Consider the following 19271-nt stretch of genomic DNA (forward strand, 5'->3'; position numbering starts at 1 on the left):
GCTCATCGCAGAGCGCGGATGAGGACCGTCATAATTAAGAGAACGACCGGCTGCGGCAATCTTCAATGCCCCATGCCGAACACCTTCCCAACAAATCTTACGTTTATTTCACTTCCTCCACCTTCGCATTCACATTGAGACCCAGGCCCTGAGAGTCCAGGTACAGCTTGTTCCGGCCACCGTTCTCCTGCAGGATCTGCGCAATGTGACGGGCGTTCTCGATCTTTCGCAGTTCGATGTAACTCTTGCTCTTCTTGATAGCATCACCGATGAGTTCAGCCGATCGGGCCTCACCCTGGGCGCGGACAATGAACGCTTGCTTCTCTTGACGAGCCTTGTCGACCAGGAAAGCGGCTCGCTGGGCTTCCTGCTGAGCGACCTGCTTGGCCTCGACAGCGGCGGTAAATTCAGGGGAGAATGTCAGATGCTATAAGACAAATTATATTAGCCACCGGCCTTCTGCACCCTTTCTCCGGGTTCATTCGGGAGTCCTTACCGTCAAAGACACATCATCTAAGGCAATGTTAAAGCGGGCTGCTCGGCGAGCAAGGTTATCCCGCACAAGTCGGGCAACATTCTCTCGCTGTGTGATCAACTGGCTGGCGTTGAACTGGGCCACTACACTCTTCAACACCTCGTTAACAATCGAAGGGAGCACCCGCTCGTCGAAGTCGCCTCCCAGGGTACGGTAGATCTGCGGCAGGGCATCGACTCGGGGTCTCGAGAGAACACGGCATGTGATGTTCACCATCTGGAGGTCCTTGGTGCCCGTAAGGGAAGCAATGTTGCGCGGCTTCGCACGCACGTCGTAGATGATGGGGGTTTCGACCCAAGGGATTCTCAGATGGGTTCCTAACAGGGGGCATCAGTAAGCACGACAGGTCCAGAAAGGAAGGAAGAAACGAATAAGCGGAGAGAAGAAGAGTGATATCGGATCGGATTCGTACCTTCAGCGTAGATTTCCTTCTTCACACCACCTATCCGAGAGTATTTGATCGCACGATGACCTCCGTCGACTAAGCATCCACTTCGTCAGCTCCATCCACCATCAGCCATCCCAAACCACCGAGAAGATCCATCTTACCGTTGAAAAGCGAGTTCGACAGAGCATATCCTCCGATAGCGAGCACCAACGCAGCTACACCAACACCGCCGCCGCGACCCCCACCGGATGGGAAGCCACCGCCAAAGCCAAAACCGCCACGACCGCCGCGCTGCTGCAGCATCAGCTGGAGCCTCTCCCACTGTTCCTTGGGGTTCCGAGCCATGATGGTGGGTGAAAGAGGAGGAAGATGAAGATGATGAGGAGGAGAGAAGAGAAGGAAGTTGGCGGTTTGAGCGGAGGTTGAAACTTCCGGCAGTTCGTCCAGATCGGGACACCGCCTTGGGAGCTGCTGCTTTTCTCCGCCCGCCGTCCATACTCGACCTCCAACACCTCCGGAGTATTCCTTCTGATATCCTCTCCTGTTACCCCCTCGTCTGCAATCATGGCGCCTTCAGAGCGGGCGGGAAAGAGTGTCTTCCTGGGGAATATTCCCTACAGTATGTGTCCCATCCGGTTCGATCCCTCCCAGTCTAACCATCGCAATAGACCTCACCGAGGAGCAGGTCAAAGACATTCTCAGCTCCGCCGGCACAGTCACCAAATTCCGTCTAATGATGAACCCGGAAACTGGAAAGCCGAAAGGCTACGGCTTTGCAGACTTTGCAGATGCTGACGCTGCCGCCTCGGCAGTTCGCAATCTGAACGACTATGAAATCATGGGCCGTAAGATTCGCGTGGATTGGCCTCACAACAATGAAAAAGACTCCATTCCCCCCGACTACTCACAAACTGTCCCCGGTCCCGGTCAGGACGGTCTGTCTGGTTCTACCCAGCAGCCGTCTGCGCCTCTCCCTCCTCTTCCTCCTGGTGTCGACCTCCCTCCTCACCTAGACTGTCCCAACGCCATCTCTCAGACCCTCTCCTCCCTCCCTCCGAACCAACTCCTCGATGTCCTGTCACAGATGAAGTCTCTGGCCATAGCAGATCCTGCACGAGCTGCCGAATTGTTGCGACAAGCCCCTCAGCTGGCCTACGCCATCTTCCAGGCCCTCCTCCTCATGAACCTCGTCGACTACAGTACGCTTGGGTCCGTGGTGGAACAAGCTGCCCAGCCGGCAGCTGCTCCTCCTCCGCCTGCAGCACAGGCCTTCAATCCCTTTGGGACAGCGGTTCCAGGCCAGGTCTCCACGCCGCCTGTGGTCAACGCCCCGTTTGGACAACCCGCTCCACAGGCAACACCGCAACCGATGGCCGGTCACGATGAGCTCCTACAACAGGTGCTCGCTATGCCAGAATCGGCCATTGACGCTCTTCCTCCGCTGGAACGGAACCAGATTCGGCTACTGCGCCAACAATTACGACAGGGCGGAATGCGATAATGATTTGCGATCCTTTTTCCTACAGGGGGGTTTGTTCGGTTCTTCAGGTTCTGTATGTGTTGGTAGAAATTTGGTCTTGATTTTCACTGCAGCAAGAACTGGAATGGCGCATATTGGTCTTTTGCGGTAGTGGGCTCTTTGCGATTGATTTGCTGTATAGTTAAGGCTCTTCGTGGCGATATCCTATCCTCATACGTGATTCATTTCCGCGTGAAAGCAGTTTGGAAATAGTAGATGAGACAATTCTCTAAAGAATAACCCTGGGTTATCATTTCACGATCTTCAGCTGAGTTTCCGATTCCCTGACGTTCTGAACAAAAGCCCTAAACCACCGGTTCAAGTACCAACAGTCACTAACAACCTGGTTCTGTTTCTCCCTCACTCCCACCTCTCTCCCATATCAACTTCCTCTAACTTGTCGTTCTTCACTTTCACCTTAATCTCTCCACGTGATCCCTACATACCCTACTTCACTCTCCTCTACACCCATCCCTCCTGGTCTCTTCATACGAATGCGTCTTAATCGCCTTCATCATCCCAGTCAAATCATTGGCCTATCCTGAAGAATGGCATTGAAAAGAAAACAGCCGTTTCCACGCTGGACCTCGCGTCCAACTAAACGCACCAAGCACACATTCCCCCAGCAGGGAAACCCACAGAAACCAAGTAAGTCCCCTAATACAGCCCGAGGAGATTCATCTGCAGCGCAGCCTTCACCCCCCGAATCGGAGATCCCTGAGATAGTACGCTCGCGTCCATATTCCGGTCCCAGAGCGGCTCGCACGCAACTGGCCCTCAGTTTACCTCCGTTGTACAATCTTAGCGATATCTACAAATCGATCAGCGAAAGGGCATTGGCACTCAGTTTCGATGACTTCTTAGCTCATACTGGATCCCGCGCCTTACGCGTAGTGACAGTTTGCTCGGGGACTGAGAGTCCGTTGCTTGCCCTGGAAATGGTTCAGGAGAGTATGTATTCTTCTATCTTTCACCCCGTTGGCTTCACCTACGAGGAAACTCCGCTAAGTTGGCCCAGATCTACGGAAGCACTTCGATAGGAACTTCGAGTTTCGCCATTTGTTTAGTGCCGAGATCGTTCCCTTCAAACAAGCCTACATCGAGCGCAATTTTCATCCCCGATTCATCTTTCGAGATGTTACCGAGCTCAAGGATCGCGTGGCGTATGTTCTCTGTAGTTCCTTTTTTATGACTACTCTCTCTCTCTCTCTCTCTCTCTGACCAAATTCATACAGCGAGACCGCATACGGCTCCCTGGAGAAGATCCCTAAGAACGCAGACATTCTCATAGCAGGTTTCTCCTGCGTCGACTTTTCCACACTGAACAACAAGCGAAAGACTCTGGATGACAAGGGTGAGTCTGGAGGTACATTCTGGGGTATTATTCGCTATGCCCGGACATACCGCCCCCGCATGGTCATTCTGGAGAATGTCAAGACTGCGCCTTGGGACACGATCGAAAAGCACTGGAACGAGATCAACTACTTTGCTGTCCATGTCGATGTTGATACAAAAGCCTACTACATTCCACAGACCAGGGAGCGGGGATACATGTTCTGCGTTGATATTGAGCGCATGAACAAGCACGGTATATCGGAGGAAGATATCCTCCGCTGGAAAGAGGTTCTTGCGGACTTCAAGCGCCCTGCAAGCTCCCCGGCGGGAATGTTCATAATGAGCCCGGATGATCGGAGGCTAGAACAGATTGAAAACAATATGGCGGCTCGTACTACCTCATTGTCGTCCTCGCCGCGCACAACAGTCAACTGGGCCAAATATCAAGTGCGCCACCAGAGCTATCGTCTCAACCAGAGTCTCGGATACAGGCGGCCGATGAGTAAATCTCAGGACAATGGCACATGCCAAATGCCCGACTTTACATGGCAAGCATGGATGCGGTCTTTGCCCGAGAGGGTTTGGGATACGATCGACGTCAACTTCTTACGGAAGCTAGTGGAAGGATATGACATGAATTTCAAAGAGTGGGTCGCCCATGGCCTATTCCAAAGATTATATTAACCCATAACCAGGAGATGCATCGAGTTATCACAAGGCCTTGACCGAGAAGTTGACTCCCGGGCATATGGAATTGTCGGCTGTATCACGCCATGTGGTATCCCGTATATCACTACCCGAGGAGGGCCTCTCTGCGGGTTAGAGTCTCTTGCCCTGCAGGGACTTCCCCTAGACAGACTTCTGCTGACTCGGGAGTCCCAGCGTGAGCTTCAAGATCTGGCCGGGAATGCCATGAGCTCTACAGTTGCTGGTGCTGCAGTCCTCTCTGCACTGATCGTCGGGTACAAACTTCTCGACAGAGGGGGCGCTGTGGGAGATACAAAACGAGCTGTTCCAAAAAGCCGGATTCTAGTGCCCCGAAGTGACTGTGTTCTTGTCCCGAGCAACTTCGCTCATACTCCGAAATGGAACCTTGCCGACTTACAGGCCCAGGCATCATCCAGTGCAAGGTACTGTGTGTGCGAGAGACAAACTGCAACGAAACGAAGCATTCTCCGGTGCACTCTATGCGGACATACCGCATGTTCAGACTGTGCCGGGAATCCAGAGCATGCATATAAACGCTCTCCCGACTTGGTTCGCAGTCAGCCGTTGGAATTTGTGACCCAACTCAAACTGATTTTGCCAGCCAGACTCAACGTGTCGGGTGTCACTGCCGCCACTTTTGGCCCGCTCAAAATGGAAAAATCTATAGAATGTCCTACAGATACCTGGTTAGGCTTCATGGATGCAGTTTCTCAGTCTATGGGCGACGAGCTCCGGTTTCTGGACATCAAGAGAAATGATGTTTGGACTGTCTCGTACGAAGGCAAGTACACGATACTGAACCTCATCATAGGCCATCACCAGACCGACTGGTTCCTATACGCAAAGCCGTCGTACAGCGAGCCTGCTTTATGTCTCACTCGTGAAATTCTCTCCAGACCATTTGCTCATATGACCCCTGGCTCAACATCTCTATTAGATGGAGACTGGGAGGTATGCTCTCCTCTTAGTGCCAGATTACCTATGGTCTTTACGAAGACTGGAAACTCCATACCGTCTTACGAGGCCAAATGCGGATTGGACATGGAATTATTCCGCGAGTCCCAAGTATGGGCACAGGTTGAAGTTAGTGGAGGAGACACAGATGTGGAGCATCTCAAAGTAGATATCCGAGGCACATACGAACTACTGCCTGACTGTGGAACAGCGAACGCGTGTCTTCACAAGAAGGCCGCAACCACAACGTCTCCTCCTATTTATTTGTTTTTGGACCCAACAAAACTTGGAGAGCCCTTTTACGATTCCTTCGTATTTTCGTTGGATCACAAACGCATTCCTGATTATAGCGTGCGGTTGACCATCGCAGAAGTATCACATACTTGGAGATCTTCCAGGTCCACTCAAAGATCAGAGGTCGTTAATGTTTACTACCGCAAGTGGATCAAAGCTTCAAATATGGTTTTGAAGTCTTTTGCCCCCGATTCTTCCATCTCATGCTCCCGTCTGAAACCAGAAAGTACAATCTCCATTAGCGGTTCTGACTGCCACAATGCAAATATCACATTATTGTCGTTCTCGTCTTCTGAGGGAATTCTCGGTAATATCTCAGGTCGCGAGCCCTTTCAAATGATAGACCCCATGGATTCTCCCGGTATATTGAGGGAACTTTCATGGTTACTACAAAAGGCAGCTACATTGTCCGGCTTCCAGGATTGGACTGAGGTCATTAACCGAGACACCAACCACGCTTCTGCTGGAAGGCCCGTGTGTACCATCTGTGTACCATCTAAACCCCGACTAGTCTGGGGTCGCGACCGCCGAGGATGGATCAAAGCTTACGAAGATCCGCATGATGCAGCCTTGTACGAACGACAAGTGAAATCCCGTCCTCGAATATTTTTGGTCTTCCGCGTGGTCGAAGATAACGGCATGGAAAAGCTGCAGATCACCCTTAATGTCCAAACTCTTCTTCATCAAGCACATGAGAAACTACGGAGCTCAAATGTTGTCGGTAACGCTTCATTCTGTTGGCGGCTTGTGCCAAATACATACGACTCGAGGCACATGGCACACCCTAAGTTTGAATTGAAGAGCAACAGAAAAGACTATGAGTCTACGCAGCCTCCGGGATTCCAGGTATCTTTACGGCCGGAACAGTTGCGGTCTCTGGCATGGATGATCAAACAAGAAGATGACGTAGTGGATCCTTTCATCGAGGAAGAAACGGAAGAAGCTCTCTTGCCTGAAATAATGTGGCGTGCTGAGGCTAGAGTTACTGTCCCGACGACTGCCCGCGGAGGACTTTTGGCTGATGATGTTGGCTATGGAAAAACCGCTATCATATTGGGGCTGATCGACTGGCAGTTTGAACGAACAAAAAAGCCCACCTCAGATACTGTCTCAGGATTCATTCCCACCAACGCCACTCTCGTAGTGGTTCCGCAAATCATGCTTCAGCAGTGGCAATCGGAGATTCAGAAGTTTCTGAGCCTAAAGTATAATGTCCTAGTGTTCAAAACCCCTCGTTCACTCACGTCTAGCACTATCGGTGACATCCAAAATGCAGATATCATCCTTGTTGCTTGGTCCATTTTCAAAAACCCTGGTTACTACAAGAAGTTACAGAAATTCACAGGAATTCCACAAGCTCCGACAAAAGCGGGTCGTAATTTTGACGAATGGTTCGAAGCAGCTCTCATTTCTCTTGGAGACCAGGTACAAATTCTGAAAGAACAAGGGCCAGAGGCATTCCTCGACAACCTACGTGCTAAGCGCCAGGAGGTCAAGGATAAGCCTGGACATTCTATCTATGTTCCTTCCAGAAGACTTAGAGGTCAACAATATGCGGACGTCTATCAGGCTCGAGCTCAAAATCGAGAGACCAATAACGAGATTCAGTATGCTGAATTATCAAGCGCCGACGATTCCGACAATATGGATGAGGAAGACCCACTGGTGCTCCGTCGCAAGGTGGATCAGTTTATAAAGCTACGTCCACAGCAGTCATTTGGTCCCTTAGGAAATGAAGGCGTCTCTGAGGACGATTTAGGCAGTGATACGGATAGCGAGGATTTCTCATCAGAGACTCCCACCGTCAAGGGGAAAACGTCCCAGAGAAAAGGTACTAAAAGAGAGCGTGGTCAGCATATGAAGCAAAAACAGTCGAAGAAATGGGATGACCAGAGAGAATTTAACATTAACTTGGATGGGACCCGGGTTTGGACTGATGTCAAAGCACCAATATTACACGCATTCCTGTTCCAACGCCTAGTGATTGATGAGTTCACTTATGCTGATTCCGAACGACTCGGTCCTCTGCTGTCTTTGCAAGCTCGGTCTAAATGGGTCTTATCCGGAACGCCTCCATTGAATGATTTTGCAGATATGAAAACTATTTCCCCTTTTCTGGGTATTCATCTTGGAGTCGATGAGGATGATGAGCAGTCGCAGAACAAGCGGCTTAAAGCCCTCCATAGGCAGAGGTCAGACGCTGAAACGTTCCAGTCATTTCGGACCCCTCGCAGCGACACTTGGCATCGACATCGCCACGAGGTAGCGCAGAGGTTCCTCGATCAATTTGCGCGAAGAAACGTCGCAGAGATTGACGAGATCCCGTTCACAGAGCATATCGTTTTGGTCTCCCAATCCCCTGCCGAGAGCACCATCTACCTTGAACTGTACAAGCAATTGATGACGTGTAATCGTCAGTTGCGTCGCAGCAGTGGTAGAAGTCGGCTGTGCAGCGACCAATCCGAAAGGCTTGACGAGATAATCAGCAGTAGCTCCACGGCGGAGGAAGCGCTACTCAAGAGGTGTGCGTCTCTTGCGCACCAAGGTCGATGGGACAAAGGGAAGCCAGAAAGCATGACATGCAAATCGTTGATAGAAGTGAGAGAGAAACAGCTAAGTGACCTCAAAGACAATCTTCTTATGAAGTTGAAGATGGCTGCCTGTCTATACTGCGGATGTGACTTGAGATACGAAAGCTTCCACACTTTTGTTGAAAGCATCATACGCCATGATTTCGGGGATAAAGAAGTCACTTCGAAAGTATATCCGCTTCTCAAGAGTGCTATCTTGAGATCGAGAAAAGATGACTGGAAATTCTTTTTTACTCGTCTAGGTGCTTCAAAAGATGAGCAGCTGCTGGCAGATGATGAGGGTCGTTCCAATGAGAAATATAATGACCACAGTCATGGTATAGCGACGAGAGTGGAGATACCGAAGGAGGAAAAGACCATGAGGCTAAGAGAAAAATCCGTCAAAAGTGACCAGGCATTGCTGCCCAGAAAGCCTACCAAGCCAAAGGAGTATGAATCCATGATGCGAGAAGTCACAACTGCCATACGAAATCTCGTGGTGGAGTGGGTTCTGCGCGAAAGGGCTCTGAGGTTCCTTCAAGCTGTACGGCTTGTACAAAGTGGATCGAAGCATCTCAAATGCGATGGCTGTGAGAGTCAGCCCTCCAAGCCTGATGAAATCCACATACTCGGGTCCTGCGGTCATATTCTGTGCTCCAACTGTGTATCAAATGTTGGTCTAGAGGAAGAGTGTGCCATCGAAGGATGCCGCGGTTCTAGGAAGAGGTTTAATATTATCAGCGCATCGACTCTTGGGTATGATAAAGACAGAAGCACCACTTATGGGGGCACCAAGCTCGATAGGCTGGTTCAACTCATTCGCGAGATTCCAGAAAATGAGCGAGTGCTTCTATTCATTCAATTTACCGAACTCATAGATATTGCATCCATGGCGTTGAATATTGCCAGTGTGAAGCATACAGTTATATCTGCTGCTGATGGCAAGTCAGCCCAGAAAATCGAGCAGTTCCAGAAGACCAGCTTTGGGGAGAACAAGGTCCTTATTCTGAATCTAGGCAGTGAGATGGCCGCAGGATTGTAAGTACATTCTTAATTCCATCATCATGTCAGGATTAACTATGAATTAGAAACCTCCAGTGCGCAAATCATGTTATTTTCCTATCCCCCATGCTCACGCAGACTCAGTACGATTATGATTCTGGGATGGTTCAAGCCATAGGACGCTGTCGTCGGTATGGACAGACCAAGCATGTTCACATCTATCATCTTTTGGCAAAGCGAACCATTGATGTCAATATCTTTCAAGGGCGTCGCAACAGAATCCTCGTTGAAAGGGATGGAGCACCCATCCTGGTGACTCCTGATGAAGCTGAAGGGTCTGAAGCAATGAGCTGTCAGGGACCGTCGTTGGTGGTGGATAACGCGTTCTGAGTTGGGTCCGCAAAGACTCATCTACCATGTTGGGGTATTTGGTTTCTAGCGATGGAGATTACATGCGAAATCCTGGAATAGATATGACGGCCAAGAATCGATGCTTTACAAGTTTACCGGGTAGATACATCGTTAACCGGGAAAAGAAAATTGCATTGGATGCTACTAAACAGACTTTCTATGGTAGAGTAAACATCCCACCATGGCTGACATCCTCATAATCATGAGGACTAACATACTGTACATAATCGAAACCCGACGGCAGACCTACCCACCGGGAAACTGGAATGGGAAGACACAAATAGTCAAATTATAATTGATTGGGCTTATTGCTGCTGCTGCTGCGGCTGATCCAAGGCACCGTCCTGTCTCATCATCGTCGCCGGATCCCAGACAGGCTCGTGCAAGTTCGTGATGCCAGCACTGTTCTCGCAGGTCTGTCTGCCACTCAGAGGGCCAGGAGCGGGGACCTTAGCGGTACCGGTGGAGGATTCCTTGAGCGCGGTGAGGAGGGCCTTCATCGACTCGGGGGTGAGGTCCTCATAGTAATCATCATTGATCTGAACCATGGGGGCGTTGACACAGGCACCGAGACATTCGACTTCGACAAATGTGAACAGGCCGTCTTCGGTGGTGTGGCCAGGGGTGATACCGAGGTGTTCCGTGATAGCCTCGACGATCTTGGTGCTGCCGCAGCCGCCAAGTTGGCATGGCGTCTAGAAGATTCATGTCAGACAAGGAATGATGTCAATGCGACGACCTAGGGAAGCCCATACCGTTGTGCAAAGCTGAACAAAGTATTTACCGACGGGCTCGCGGTTGTACATGGTGTAGAAGGTAGCGACTTCGTAGACACGCATCGGGGGCATCTCGAGCAAACGAGCGACCTCATTCATAACGCTAATGCTGGTGAAGCCATGCTGACGTTGACCGAGATCAAGGATAGGCATAACGGCAGCCTTCTTGTACTGAGGGGGGTAGCGCTTGAGGATTTCATCGATGAGTTTGAGGTTCTGCTCGTTGAACTTGAAGGGGATCGACGGGTTGTTGTTGGCCTTGTTGCGATGCTGGAGGGTCGCAATGTCAGTAATTATTCATTCAACCAAACAAAGTCGTCCGTCATTTGGCAATCAAAGTAGTCCGAACGAGCCGCGATAGTTGGGGGTCGAATTTGCGGCGACATTGGTACACGTACCACAGACAGGGAGTCGCTGTACAGTTGCGGACCAGCGGAGAAAGGTCTGCATTGAGTCTTGTGGAGCGACTGGAGGAACTGGCGACCAGCCCGGGGGGCAGAAGGGAAGAGTTTAGAGGCCATTGCTGGCGAAAGGAGAGGTGGGTATGGAGGGGGATGAAAGAGGAGAAGCGGGTTGAAGAGAGGTCGGCGATGATGGGGATCGTGAAGTCGTTTCGTTTTTGCGGGTGGCCCCTGCGCCAATCAGCGCTGAGGAATTACTCCCGCCTCCCAATCCGGTAAGCCGCATCACGGGATCTGGGTTTCCTTTTTGGGCATCTCTCTATGCCTGCATCCGCTGTACGGAGTATAACGCAGTACGATTCATCTACCTAGGTAGCGGGTTAAATATGCCAATGCTATTCCGCAGATATCATACTAGAAACACTATCATCAAGGGTCCCGGGATGGTGACTCCCCATCATATCAACGCTATTTGAACTCCATGCTAGACCATCCATCATCTTCATGAACACCAAAAAGCATTGCATCACTCCATAACCCCATCACACATTCTCCATCTTGTAGACTTCGTATGCAACTTCCTCGTACGGATGAGCCTTTTTCAACGCCTCCACCGCATTCAGCATAATCGACCGTCCTACGCATATCACTTCAACTTTCATCTCCTCCACATACTCCAGAGCGCCAACGGCACCAATCGCAGGATTGGCTCCATCAGATGGCATAAACTGTCCTTTTCCGGGCATCTGGAAGCAACATTTGGTATATTTGCCGCCGGGAAATGTCCCTGCCCCGACATCAAACACCGCGTCTTTGCACACATCGACATGAGCATGTGGTACGAAAAAGACCAGTTTATAGCGGTCTGGAATGGGTGATGAGGACATGGTCGCTTTTGTCTGGGCTGTATGAAGCAGGATCCCGGTTCGGTGTATAGAGAAGCTCGGGATGGGCGTGGAACGGGGAACGATACGCGGATACCGGAGAGGTATTGAGGGCGGGTGGAGACTGCAAGAGCCGCACGTGTAGGAGCGCCAGGAGATGGCTCTACAGCCTGTAAAGAGAATGGGCGATAGGATGAGAGGTCGCATTATCTGTCGGTAAGATGAGGGGAAGTGAGTTGTTTATGTATGACCTCAGGGATGTCGCTTAGCGGGTTAGTCAGCATACACTTCAGGATAGATGACTTTCGCGTTTCGCATGTAGGTAGGTATTAAAACCATTAGAGGTGGGCTTAGGACATAGGAGATCTGCCCATTTTGCAACAAGTCATTGCGCCGTTTGTGAATTAGTATGTTGAGCCATGCATATTGTCTGAAGGATCAACACCGAACTATATATACCCGAATGTCATCAATCTACTCACCATGTCATGCAATCATAAATCAGCCCTTCAGACTAAGCCCTGGCCGATAGATGTCTGCCAACATGCTCATCAATCCTCCGTAACATCTCCTCCTTCCTCTCATCATGGATCCAGCTTCCCTTCACACTCGTCTCAGCAATAACCCTCCACTCGTCCACTGACAGCCCAAAAGCTTCCTGCACTGCACAATAATTATCCAGAATGTACCCTCCAAAGTACGCCGGATCGTCGCTATTAATCGAGAACTTCACTCCAGCATCCAAAAACTTCCGGATAGGCACCTGGGCCACAGACTCCACACACCGCAATTGCACATTCGAAATCGGACACACCGTCAGCATCACCCCCTCACGCGCAACCCGGGTCAAGAGTTCTTCATCCTCGACCAGGCGAATACCATGGTCTATACGCTGTGCGCCCAGCTCCAACGCCGTGTGTATATATGAAGGATCGCCTTCCTCCCCAGCGTGCGCTGTCAGCCGAATACTTTTCGCGGACGCTGACGCATACAGCTCGCGGAACATGTCCTTGGGTGGACCGACCTCCGTGGAGGACCAGCCAAGCCCGTGGAGGACGTCGTTTTCGAAGTGCGCATTCGCGAGCGCCTGTTCATAAACCTGTGCTGCCGACTCGACCGGCAGATGACGCACAAAGCACATGATCAGCCGCGTCGTCAAGCCCAGCTTGGCCTCGGCGCGCTTGCACCCAGCCACGAAACCCGAAACGATGGTCTCGTATGCGACACCTCGATCGCGATGCACCTGGGGATCGAAGAAGACTTCGGCATGGTGGACGCCGTCGGCATGTGCCCTCTGGAAGTAGGTCCAGGCTAGATCGGCGAAGTCGGATTCATGGTGGAGCACGGACATGCCAGTAAAGTAGAAGCCGAGGAAGTCATCCAGCGAACTAAAGTGGCCATAGCGGCGGGTGAGAGCCTCGGTTGACTCGTATGCTGGGTCTTCTGGTAACTTCACACCGTTCCTCTTGGCCAACTCGAAGATCAAATCTGGGGTGAGGCAGCCTTCCAAGTGGACATGGTGCTCGCATTTAGGCAGCCCATGAAGAAAATCATGCAGATCTGACTTGCACATTTCGCATATCTACACTGGGGGAACGCAGAGAAAGGAAAGAGAGCGAGAATAAATAAGCAGGAACGAGCGGAGAAGAGCGATCGACAGGATAGGCATGCATATACAATACGAACATGTACCCTGTACCCCGACTAGGTATGCATGTTTGCTTAGCCCTAAAGCCCTAAAATGGCGGATGATTCACCCCCTGGTGGAGAAAAGGCCCACTGACTGTCTGCGCTCGCGATAATCCACCGTAGATAACACGATAGTAGTATCTACAGCCCTGATAATTTCTGAGAAGAGATGCGACTAATCGGCGACCTCCGAAGAGACTGGCGGAGAGCGGAGAATACGCCCGCTAAGGAACCTTCTTGACGATAACGAGTCACATCAATTCATGTTTCGATTACCTATTCGAGATCCCCAATCTATCCCATGTATGTCTCTATACAAAACCTGTTCATACGCGAAGCTCCGTCCCAGCAGCCTTGCGCAAGCGGTTCATCACCGCTGCTGCAAGATCCCCTTCGGTGTCGGAGATACCCTCCACATAGATGACATCCACCTCCATCTCGTCCATGGCCCGTAGCGAGGCGAACAATCCCCGCGCGATGGACTCCACATCGCTCCCCAGGTGACAGTCAAACACCTCCTTGACAGCTGGTCCGCCGTTGGCCTGGTCCTTCACGGGAACCGAGAATCCCACTAGGCTGTCGACCAACGATGGGATCGGCTTGATCGTCTTCTGGATTTCTTCCTCCGAAACCAGCCCCAGACCCCGCTTCCAATGCTTCGTGCGTACCACCCCGACCATGTGCGCTCCCACAGCTGTGTCCTCGAGGTCCTTATGCACATGGTTCGCAACGGCCTCTTGGTCGGATCCAGGTTCGAATAGGACTACGCGTGCCTTCGGCGAGTAATGACGGTATTTCATACCCGGTGCACGCGGTGCCTCCTTCACGTCCAAAGTCCCATCATAGTATCCGATCTGCACATTTTCCCAACCCTCACAGGTCCGCAGCTCCTCGATCCCAATACCACCGGGTCGTAGGATAGCCGGCGGTTGAGATAGCCCATCCACTACGGTACTCTCCACGCCCACGCCGCAGGGGCCGCCGTCCAAGATAAGCTCGATACGGCCCTGGAGGTCATGAAACACATGTTCTGCCGTAGTCGGCGACGGTTTCGTAGAAGCGTTCGCTGAAGGCGCAGCTAGCGGCCGGTCCGTAACGTGAATCAGTAATCTAGCCAGCGGGGATGACGGCATGCGCACGCCAAATGTAGTCAGGTTCGAGGTGACTTCATCCGCAAGGAGCGATCCGGAGGGGTTAGGTAAGAGGATGGTAAGAGGACCGGGCCAAAAGCGCTCGATGAGGGAGTGATAGATAGGCGGGATGGAGTTCCTTGCGGTCTTGGTAGCGCGAGTCGGGCTCATCTGCACGGGATTGAGTAATCGCTCAAGCATGCCCAGCGAATCGATGTGAATAATCAACGGGTTGTCCGAGGGCCGTTGCTTGGCCTTGTAAATGCCCTGCACCGCATTACTCCGCGTCGCATCGGCGCCGAGTCCGTACACGGTCTCCGTCGGAAAAGCGACGGGGATGTCACTGTTCTGTAGGAGTTGGGCGGCCTCTGCGATCGCAGTTGACTCGGGTGTCTTGTTATTCAATTCGTTCTCCCACCACTCCGAGAGCGACCTGTTTCCAGGTCCTTCTTTGTTTAGTCGACGGACGGATAAGATCCGGGTGGATTCTTTGGGCGTCATGGTGCTAGTGAACCTCGCAACGCTGCGCGGACAGCCGCCAGCAACAAGGCAGTACAAGGAAGAAATCAACTTGATTTAGACGTGAAAAAGCCGTGGGAGTACTGAACAAAGTGATGTTGTGAGCTCGCGCGAGGGTATGAGTCAAGATGGTCGAGTCGCGGGGCTGACGTTGAGGCGAAGAATTGCTGAGCGATGAGCGTCTAATAGGTTGCAAGTCTCCAAGAAACGTCTCAGGAGGATGATACTCTACCAAAATATCACTTCTTCGAATGATCATCCGCAGGTGTGGAAGCAGATGATGCGTTGGATGTGGAAGACTTCAAGGCCGCCGAAAATCTTCTTTTCCCGCGATGACGTCGATATATGCATGACTAAGCAGATCCCAACACAGGACAATGATCGATGGATGCGAGTATAGAAACAGGCACCTTGATGGTTCAGAAAAGATAATACGACCTATTGGCAGGGAAATCAGTTCCTGAGTGCCCATTCGAACCGTCTCGCAGCTGACGTGGATCGGTGCCATGTATAGCTATTCTGTGGCCTGGACGGGGATACAGCGTACAGTTCTCTAGAAGTATACAGGAACGATATCAGCGACTTCACAGCAGAAACCTTTGATATATAATCCTCCCATCTATTTCTTCTTTCCGCCCTTTCCACCCTTGTTACCCCCTCCCCCCTTTCCTTTGCCTTTCCCATCGCCTCCACCACTGCCCCCAGCACCGCCGGTCATCACACGGACTTTGCCAACGGGAACGTTGTTGATAATCTCAGTATCTTTCCATCCCTTGATCAACTCTCCTTCACGGGCCCGGATCTTCTCCGCAACAGCCCGGCTGATGCCCGCATCTTCAGCTTGCTCCTTCTTAACTTTGCCCGTAGTCGTTTCAGCCACCCAGCGGCCGAGAATCTCTTTCACAGCTTTACCCTTCTTTACCGCTCCTGGTTGTAGTTTCACTTTGTACTTATACCGTCCAAGGGCAGCCCAGGGTGCGCACACTGGGATAGCAGCCAGGATCTCGTCGTCTGGATGAGGCGTGCCAACCAGTGCGGGAATCCAGTCGAGGTCAGCCGCTTCGGCTGCAGCCGTCTCTTCGTCGTAGTCATCGGCGCCACCATCTTCGAACAGAGCCTGGCGTTTCTTCTCAGCCTCCGCGGCGCGGGCATGTTGCGCCTGTCGACGTTTTCTCTGCGCCTCTGCTTCGCGCTCGCGGTTTGCTTTGGCCTCCGCAGCAGCAGCGGCCTTCTCGGCTTTTGCTTTGTTCGCTCCAAGCAGGCGAAGTGCCAATTCCCGCTCTTCGTCATCCTGGTCAGCATACTTTGCCGCAGCCTTCTTCGCCTTTCCCTTCTTGCCACGAGAAGAGGCGGGTGTCGACTTGGTACTGTCACCTTTAGAGGGCTTTCCATTTGGGGCGAGGGGTGCGTTGGAATCAATAGATTTACCCTGCTTCAGGAGGCGCTTCTCCTTTGCAGAGAGATGTTTCGTCTCTTGGGGTTGCGCGGTAGATGTATCTCCCTCCGCAGGGGTCGCTTCCTCCGCGGAGGGCACTTCCTCAGTTGCTTTTGCTTCTCCAACATGTTCGTCTGCGTCTGCGACTGCCTCTGCATCTTCACCTTCCTTTGCCATTCTCTCAGATGTGGACTCAGAATTTCCACGTTGTAATGGATTACGCGCTGGGACATCATCAGGGTTCTCCCGATCCTCGTCCGACTCTGAACTTTGCGCATCCTCTTCTTGTCTGACAGAAAGTTCCGACAGATCATTGGTTGGAACCGTCTCGTTCTCTTCAGGACACTGTTTCGTCTCCTCGATAGGTGCAGAGACTTCGTCACTCTGGGTTGTCGACTCAGCAGGTTCCGACACGTCGAATCGATGCAGTTTGTGATTCTTCAGACTCTCTTTACTAATCTGGAACATCACCGCAAACCCGAGCACTAACTGCGATGGGGCGAGGAAATTCTTCTCGCCCTTCACCAGGAAGTCTCCAAGGGGAAGAAGACCACCAGCGTCAGCCATTTTGGATACCTGGTGTGCTTGCACCCACCACGCAGGCATCACTGCTTTGGAGTCCCACGCACTCGACGTGGCGACACAGAGGTTCCCTGCCTGCGACAGGGTACTCGGTGGGATAGGAGCATCCGGGGTGCCAGCTCGGTTCTTGACAATGATCGGTGTGGCACCGTCGAGGTCTGCGTGCACAAAGATATCACCCTTCTTCAGGTGACGACGGTAAAGAATTTCGCTCTGCATCGCATCACGACCACTACGAAGCAAGGCTGGTTAGAGGACCACATGTCGGTAGAATCCGTGTCACTTACCCCAGTACCAAATATCCCTCCGAGGACACAAAAAAGAGGAACTTTTCGAACCAAAACGGCTTCCTAGCCGGCCGAAGGACTTGCTTCTCCTGTTTAAGACTCTTTTTCAGGTCCTGTGTGACCTTCTTCTCGTGGCTCTTGAGCGCCTTTGTGGACGACTGCGCCGTCCTCTGCTCCTTAACGGCAGCCATCTTCTTCTGTTCGTAGTATTGCGTAGCATTGGCCCACGGAGACAGCCCCAGGTCAACGTCAATGGCCAAAATCTCGGGCTTGTTACTAACAGTTTGGGGAGTCTCCTCTTCGTCTTCAGATTCCTCGGACTCGGAAAAGAGCTCCTCAGCCTCATCCTGCTCTTCTCCTGCCTCACCAAGCAGCAGCGTGATCGTATTTTCATGCAGCTTTAGCGGCAGCTTAATGATCCTCGCGACTGGATTTCCTCTCCCCTGCTCCATCTCAATCAACTGCGCAATCTCGACCCAGTCCATACCCTGCGCAATCAGCCCGTTGACGGCATCCATAGCCTCCTGCACTCGGTAGACATTATCTTCAATAGCACCCGCCTTCCGAATATGCAGTTCCTGCGCGTCCTTCAACGCGCCAATGCGCTTCTCATGTTCCTGCCGAACGGCATCCAGCTTCTTTTTCGCCGCCTCCTCACGCTCGGTCAACCGCGATTCCAGTCGCTGCGACTCAATAGATGAGAAGTACTCATCGACCGTGGCGTTCATCGAGGGGAACTCCAAAATCGAGACCCCCGGCTTGCCTTCGAACTGGCGGGGCTTGAACGGATGGAAGTCCTCATACAAAAGCGTGGGTTTCTGCCCTCCTTCACCCGTCTCGCCATCCTGGTGGGCCCTTGGCCGCGTATCTTCCTTCGCGACAATGTACCCCGGATGAGAGTTCCCAGACTCAAATTCCTTCGTCGCGCTCTGCGCCTCTTCCAACACACCGTCTACCCCCGCAAGCAAGCCTTCATCCCCGAGGACGCGCTCCAGAGGCGTGGCCGGGTCGACCGCCTTCACTGCGAACGCATGATCGAGCAGCAGCGGCGGATACTCCGGGAAACCCTGGGAGAGTGCCTTGCGCAAGACATCAGTATTCTTCTTCTTGGATTTCTTGGGCGCGGCACCCTCGCGAGAAAAAAGCTCCTGTGCATTACGCAGGGTGTGGCGGATGCGTTCCGGGGTGATGGGCGGCACGCCATGGTAGTTCTGTTTGTTGGTGGTGGTGTATTTGATGCCGACGCGGGCCTCCTCGCCCTCACCCGCAGAGACCTGTCGGAACACCGCGAGGATGGTGAGCTCGGCGTCGGTGACGATGATGTTGCCACCGGCGAAGAATTCCAGAAACAGATGGTACTGGCCATCGCTGAAGGAGAAATCGATCACACGGTCTGTGCCGATTTGAGCGATGGAGGTGATGCGGCGGGATTTGAGGAACTTGCGCAGCCGAGTTACGAAGGGAGACGGTGAAGTCGCAGTGACGCGCGAGTACTCGGTAACATGGCAGCGAAATCCGGAGTCAACGATCAGTTGCTTGCGGTGGTCGGGTTTGGCGAGTTTGAAGAGGAAGATTCGCTGCAGTCCGGCGCATTGGCCATGTGTTAGTGAGTTTTCCTCGAACTGCGGTATGTAGATACACTGTTGAAAGTCTGGACTCACTGAAGATAGATCGTAGATGTTCGATACTCGCAGGTTGACTAGCTCAGAAGCCAGTTCCTGGGAGATAACCTGGCGGGGGTTAAGCGTGAGAGTCTGTTTTCCTCCGCGCAGCGGGGTCGAGAGGAGGCATTGGACATACCTTGACATCCAGGGATGAGAATCTCTGTTTCATCTTCGATCTGAGCCTCGTA

The 19271-nt window shown here is 52.2% G+C and overlaps 7 protein-coding genes across 7 annotated transcripts; 2 read left to right on the forward strand and 5 right to left on the reverse strand.

Moving 5' to 3' along the window:
* Window positions 1–103: 103 nt before the first annotated feature.
* BDV59DRAFT_198323 (prohibitin subunit PHB2) lies at window positions 104–1268 on the reverse strand (the record flags this gene model as incomplete). The annotated part of the gene is made up of 4 exons (XM_073693138.1): window positions 104–427; window positions 497–852; window positions 948–1016; window positions 1085–1268. 4 exons carry the CDS (start codon window positions 1266–1268, stop codon window positions 104–106), a joined length of 933 nt encoding a protein of 310 aa, XP_073551628.1.
* A 167-nt stretch (window positions 1269–1435) lies between these two features.
* BDV59DRAFT_169213 (putative polyadenylation factor subunit CstF64) lies at window positions 1436–2688 on the forward strand. The gene is made up of 2 exons (XM_073688210.1): window positions 1436–1542; window positions 1592–2688. The coding sequence occupies exons 1-2, from the start codon at window positions 1488–1490 to the stop codon at window positions 2422–2424; spliced, it is 888 nt and encodes a 295-aa protein (XP_073551629.1). The 5' UTR covers window positions 1436–1487; the 3' UTR covers window positions 2425–2688.
* A 302-nt stretch (window positions 2689–2990) lies between these two features.
* BDV59DRAFT_209394 (putative SNF2 family helicase) lies at window positions 2991–9695 on the forward strand (the record flags this gene model as incomplete). Its single annotated transcript, XM_073695386.1, has 13 exons — window positions 2991–3393; window positions 3461–3605; window positions 3678–4279; window positions 4397–4424; window positions 4473–4595; window positions 4635–4660; window positions 4703–4916; window positions 4947–5155; window positions 5192–5469; window positions 5509–5572; window positions 5606–5759; window positions 5790–9341; window positions 9392–9695. The coding sequence occupies 13 exons, from the start codon at window positions 2991–2993 to the stop codon at window positions 9693–9695; spliced, it is 6102 nt and encodes a 2033-aa protein (XP_073551630.1).
* Window positions 9696–9831: 136 nt separating this feature from the next.
* Window positions 9832–11071, reverse strand: BDV59DRAFT_169214 (complex I 24 kDa subunit family protein). The gene is made up of 3 exons (XM_073688211.1): window positions 10891–11071; window positions 10472–10762; window positions 9832–10411 (listed from the first exon to the last, which is right to left on the reverse strand). Exons 1-3 carry the CDS (start codon window positions 11011–11013, stop codon window positions 10022–10024), a joined length of 804 nt encoding a protein of 267 aa, XP_073551631.1. The 5' UTR covers window positions 11014–11071; the 3' UTR covers window positions 9832–10021.
* Window positions 11072–11207: 136 nt separating this feature from the next.
* BDV59DRAFT_169215 (uncharacterized protein) lies at window positions 11208–11989 on the reverse strand. The gene has a single exon (XM_073688212.1). It carries the CDS (start codon window positions 11982–11984, stop codon window positions 11436–11438), a length of 549 nt encoding a protein of 182 aa, XP_073551632.1. The 5' UTR covers window positions 11985–11989; the 3' UTR covers window positions 11208–11435.
* On the reverse strand, window positions 11990–13440 carry aah1 (adenosine deaminase). Its single transcript, XM_073688213.1, has 2 exons — window positions 12260–13440; window positions 11990–12207 (listed from the first exon to the last, which is right to left on the reverse strand). The coding sequence occupies exon 1, from the start codon at window positions 13348–13350 to the stop codon at window positions 12292–12294; it is 1059 nt and encodes a 352-aa protein (XP_073551633.1). The 5' UTR covers window positions 13351–13440; the 3' UTR covers window positions 11990–12207; window positions 12260–12291.
* Window positions 13441–13792: 352 nt separating this feature from the next.
* On the reverse strand, window positions 13793–19252 carry BDV59DRAFT_190803 (putative DUF814 domain protein; the record flags this gene model as incomplete). Its single annotated transcript, XM_073691805.1, has 7 exons — window positions 13793–15119; window positions 15663–15666; window positions 15770–16728; window positions 16897–17364; window positions 17420–18996; window positions 19081–19173; window positions 19220–19252. 7 exons carry the CDS (start codon window positions 19250–19252, stop codon window positions 13793–13795), a joined length of 4461 nt encoding a protein of 1486 aa, XP_073551634.1.
* Window positions 19253–19271: the final 19 nt, after the last annotated feature.

Source organism: Aspergillus ambiguus, assembly GCF_047715705.1.
Source record: "Aspergillus ambiguus strain CBS 117.58 unplaced genomic scaffold BDV59scaffold_3, whole genome shotgun sequence".
In the NCBI taxonomy this organism is placed as follows: Eukaryota; Fungi; Ascomycota; class Eurotiomycetes; order Eurotiales; family Aspergillaceae; genus Aspergillus; species Aspergillus ambiguus.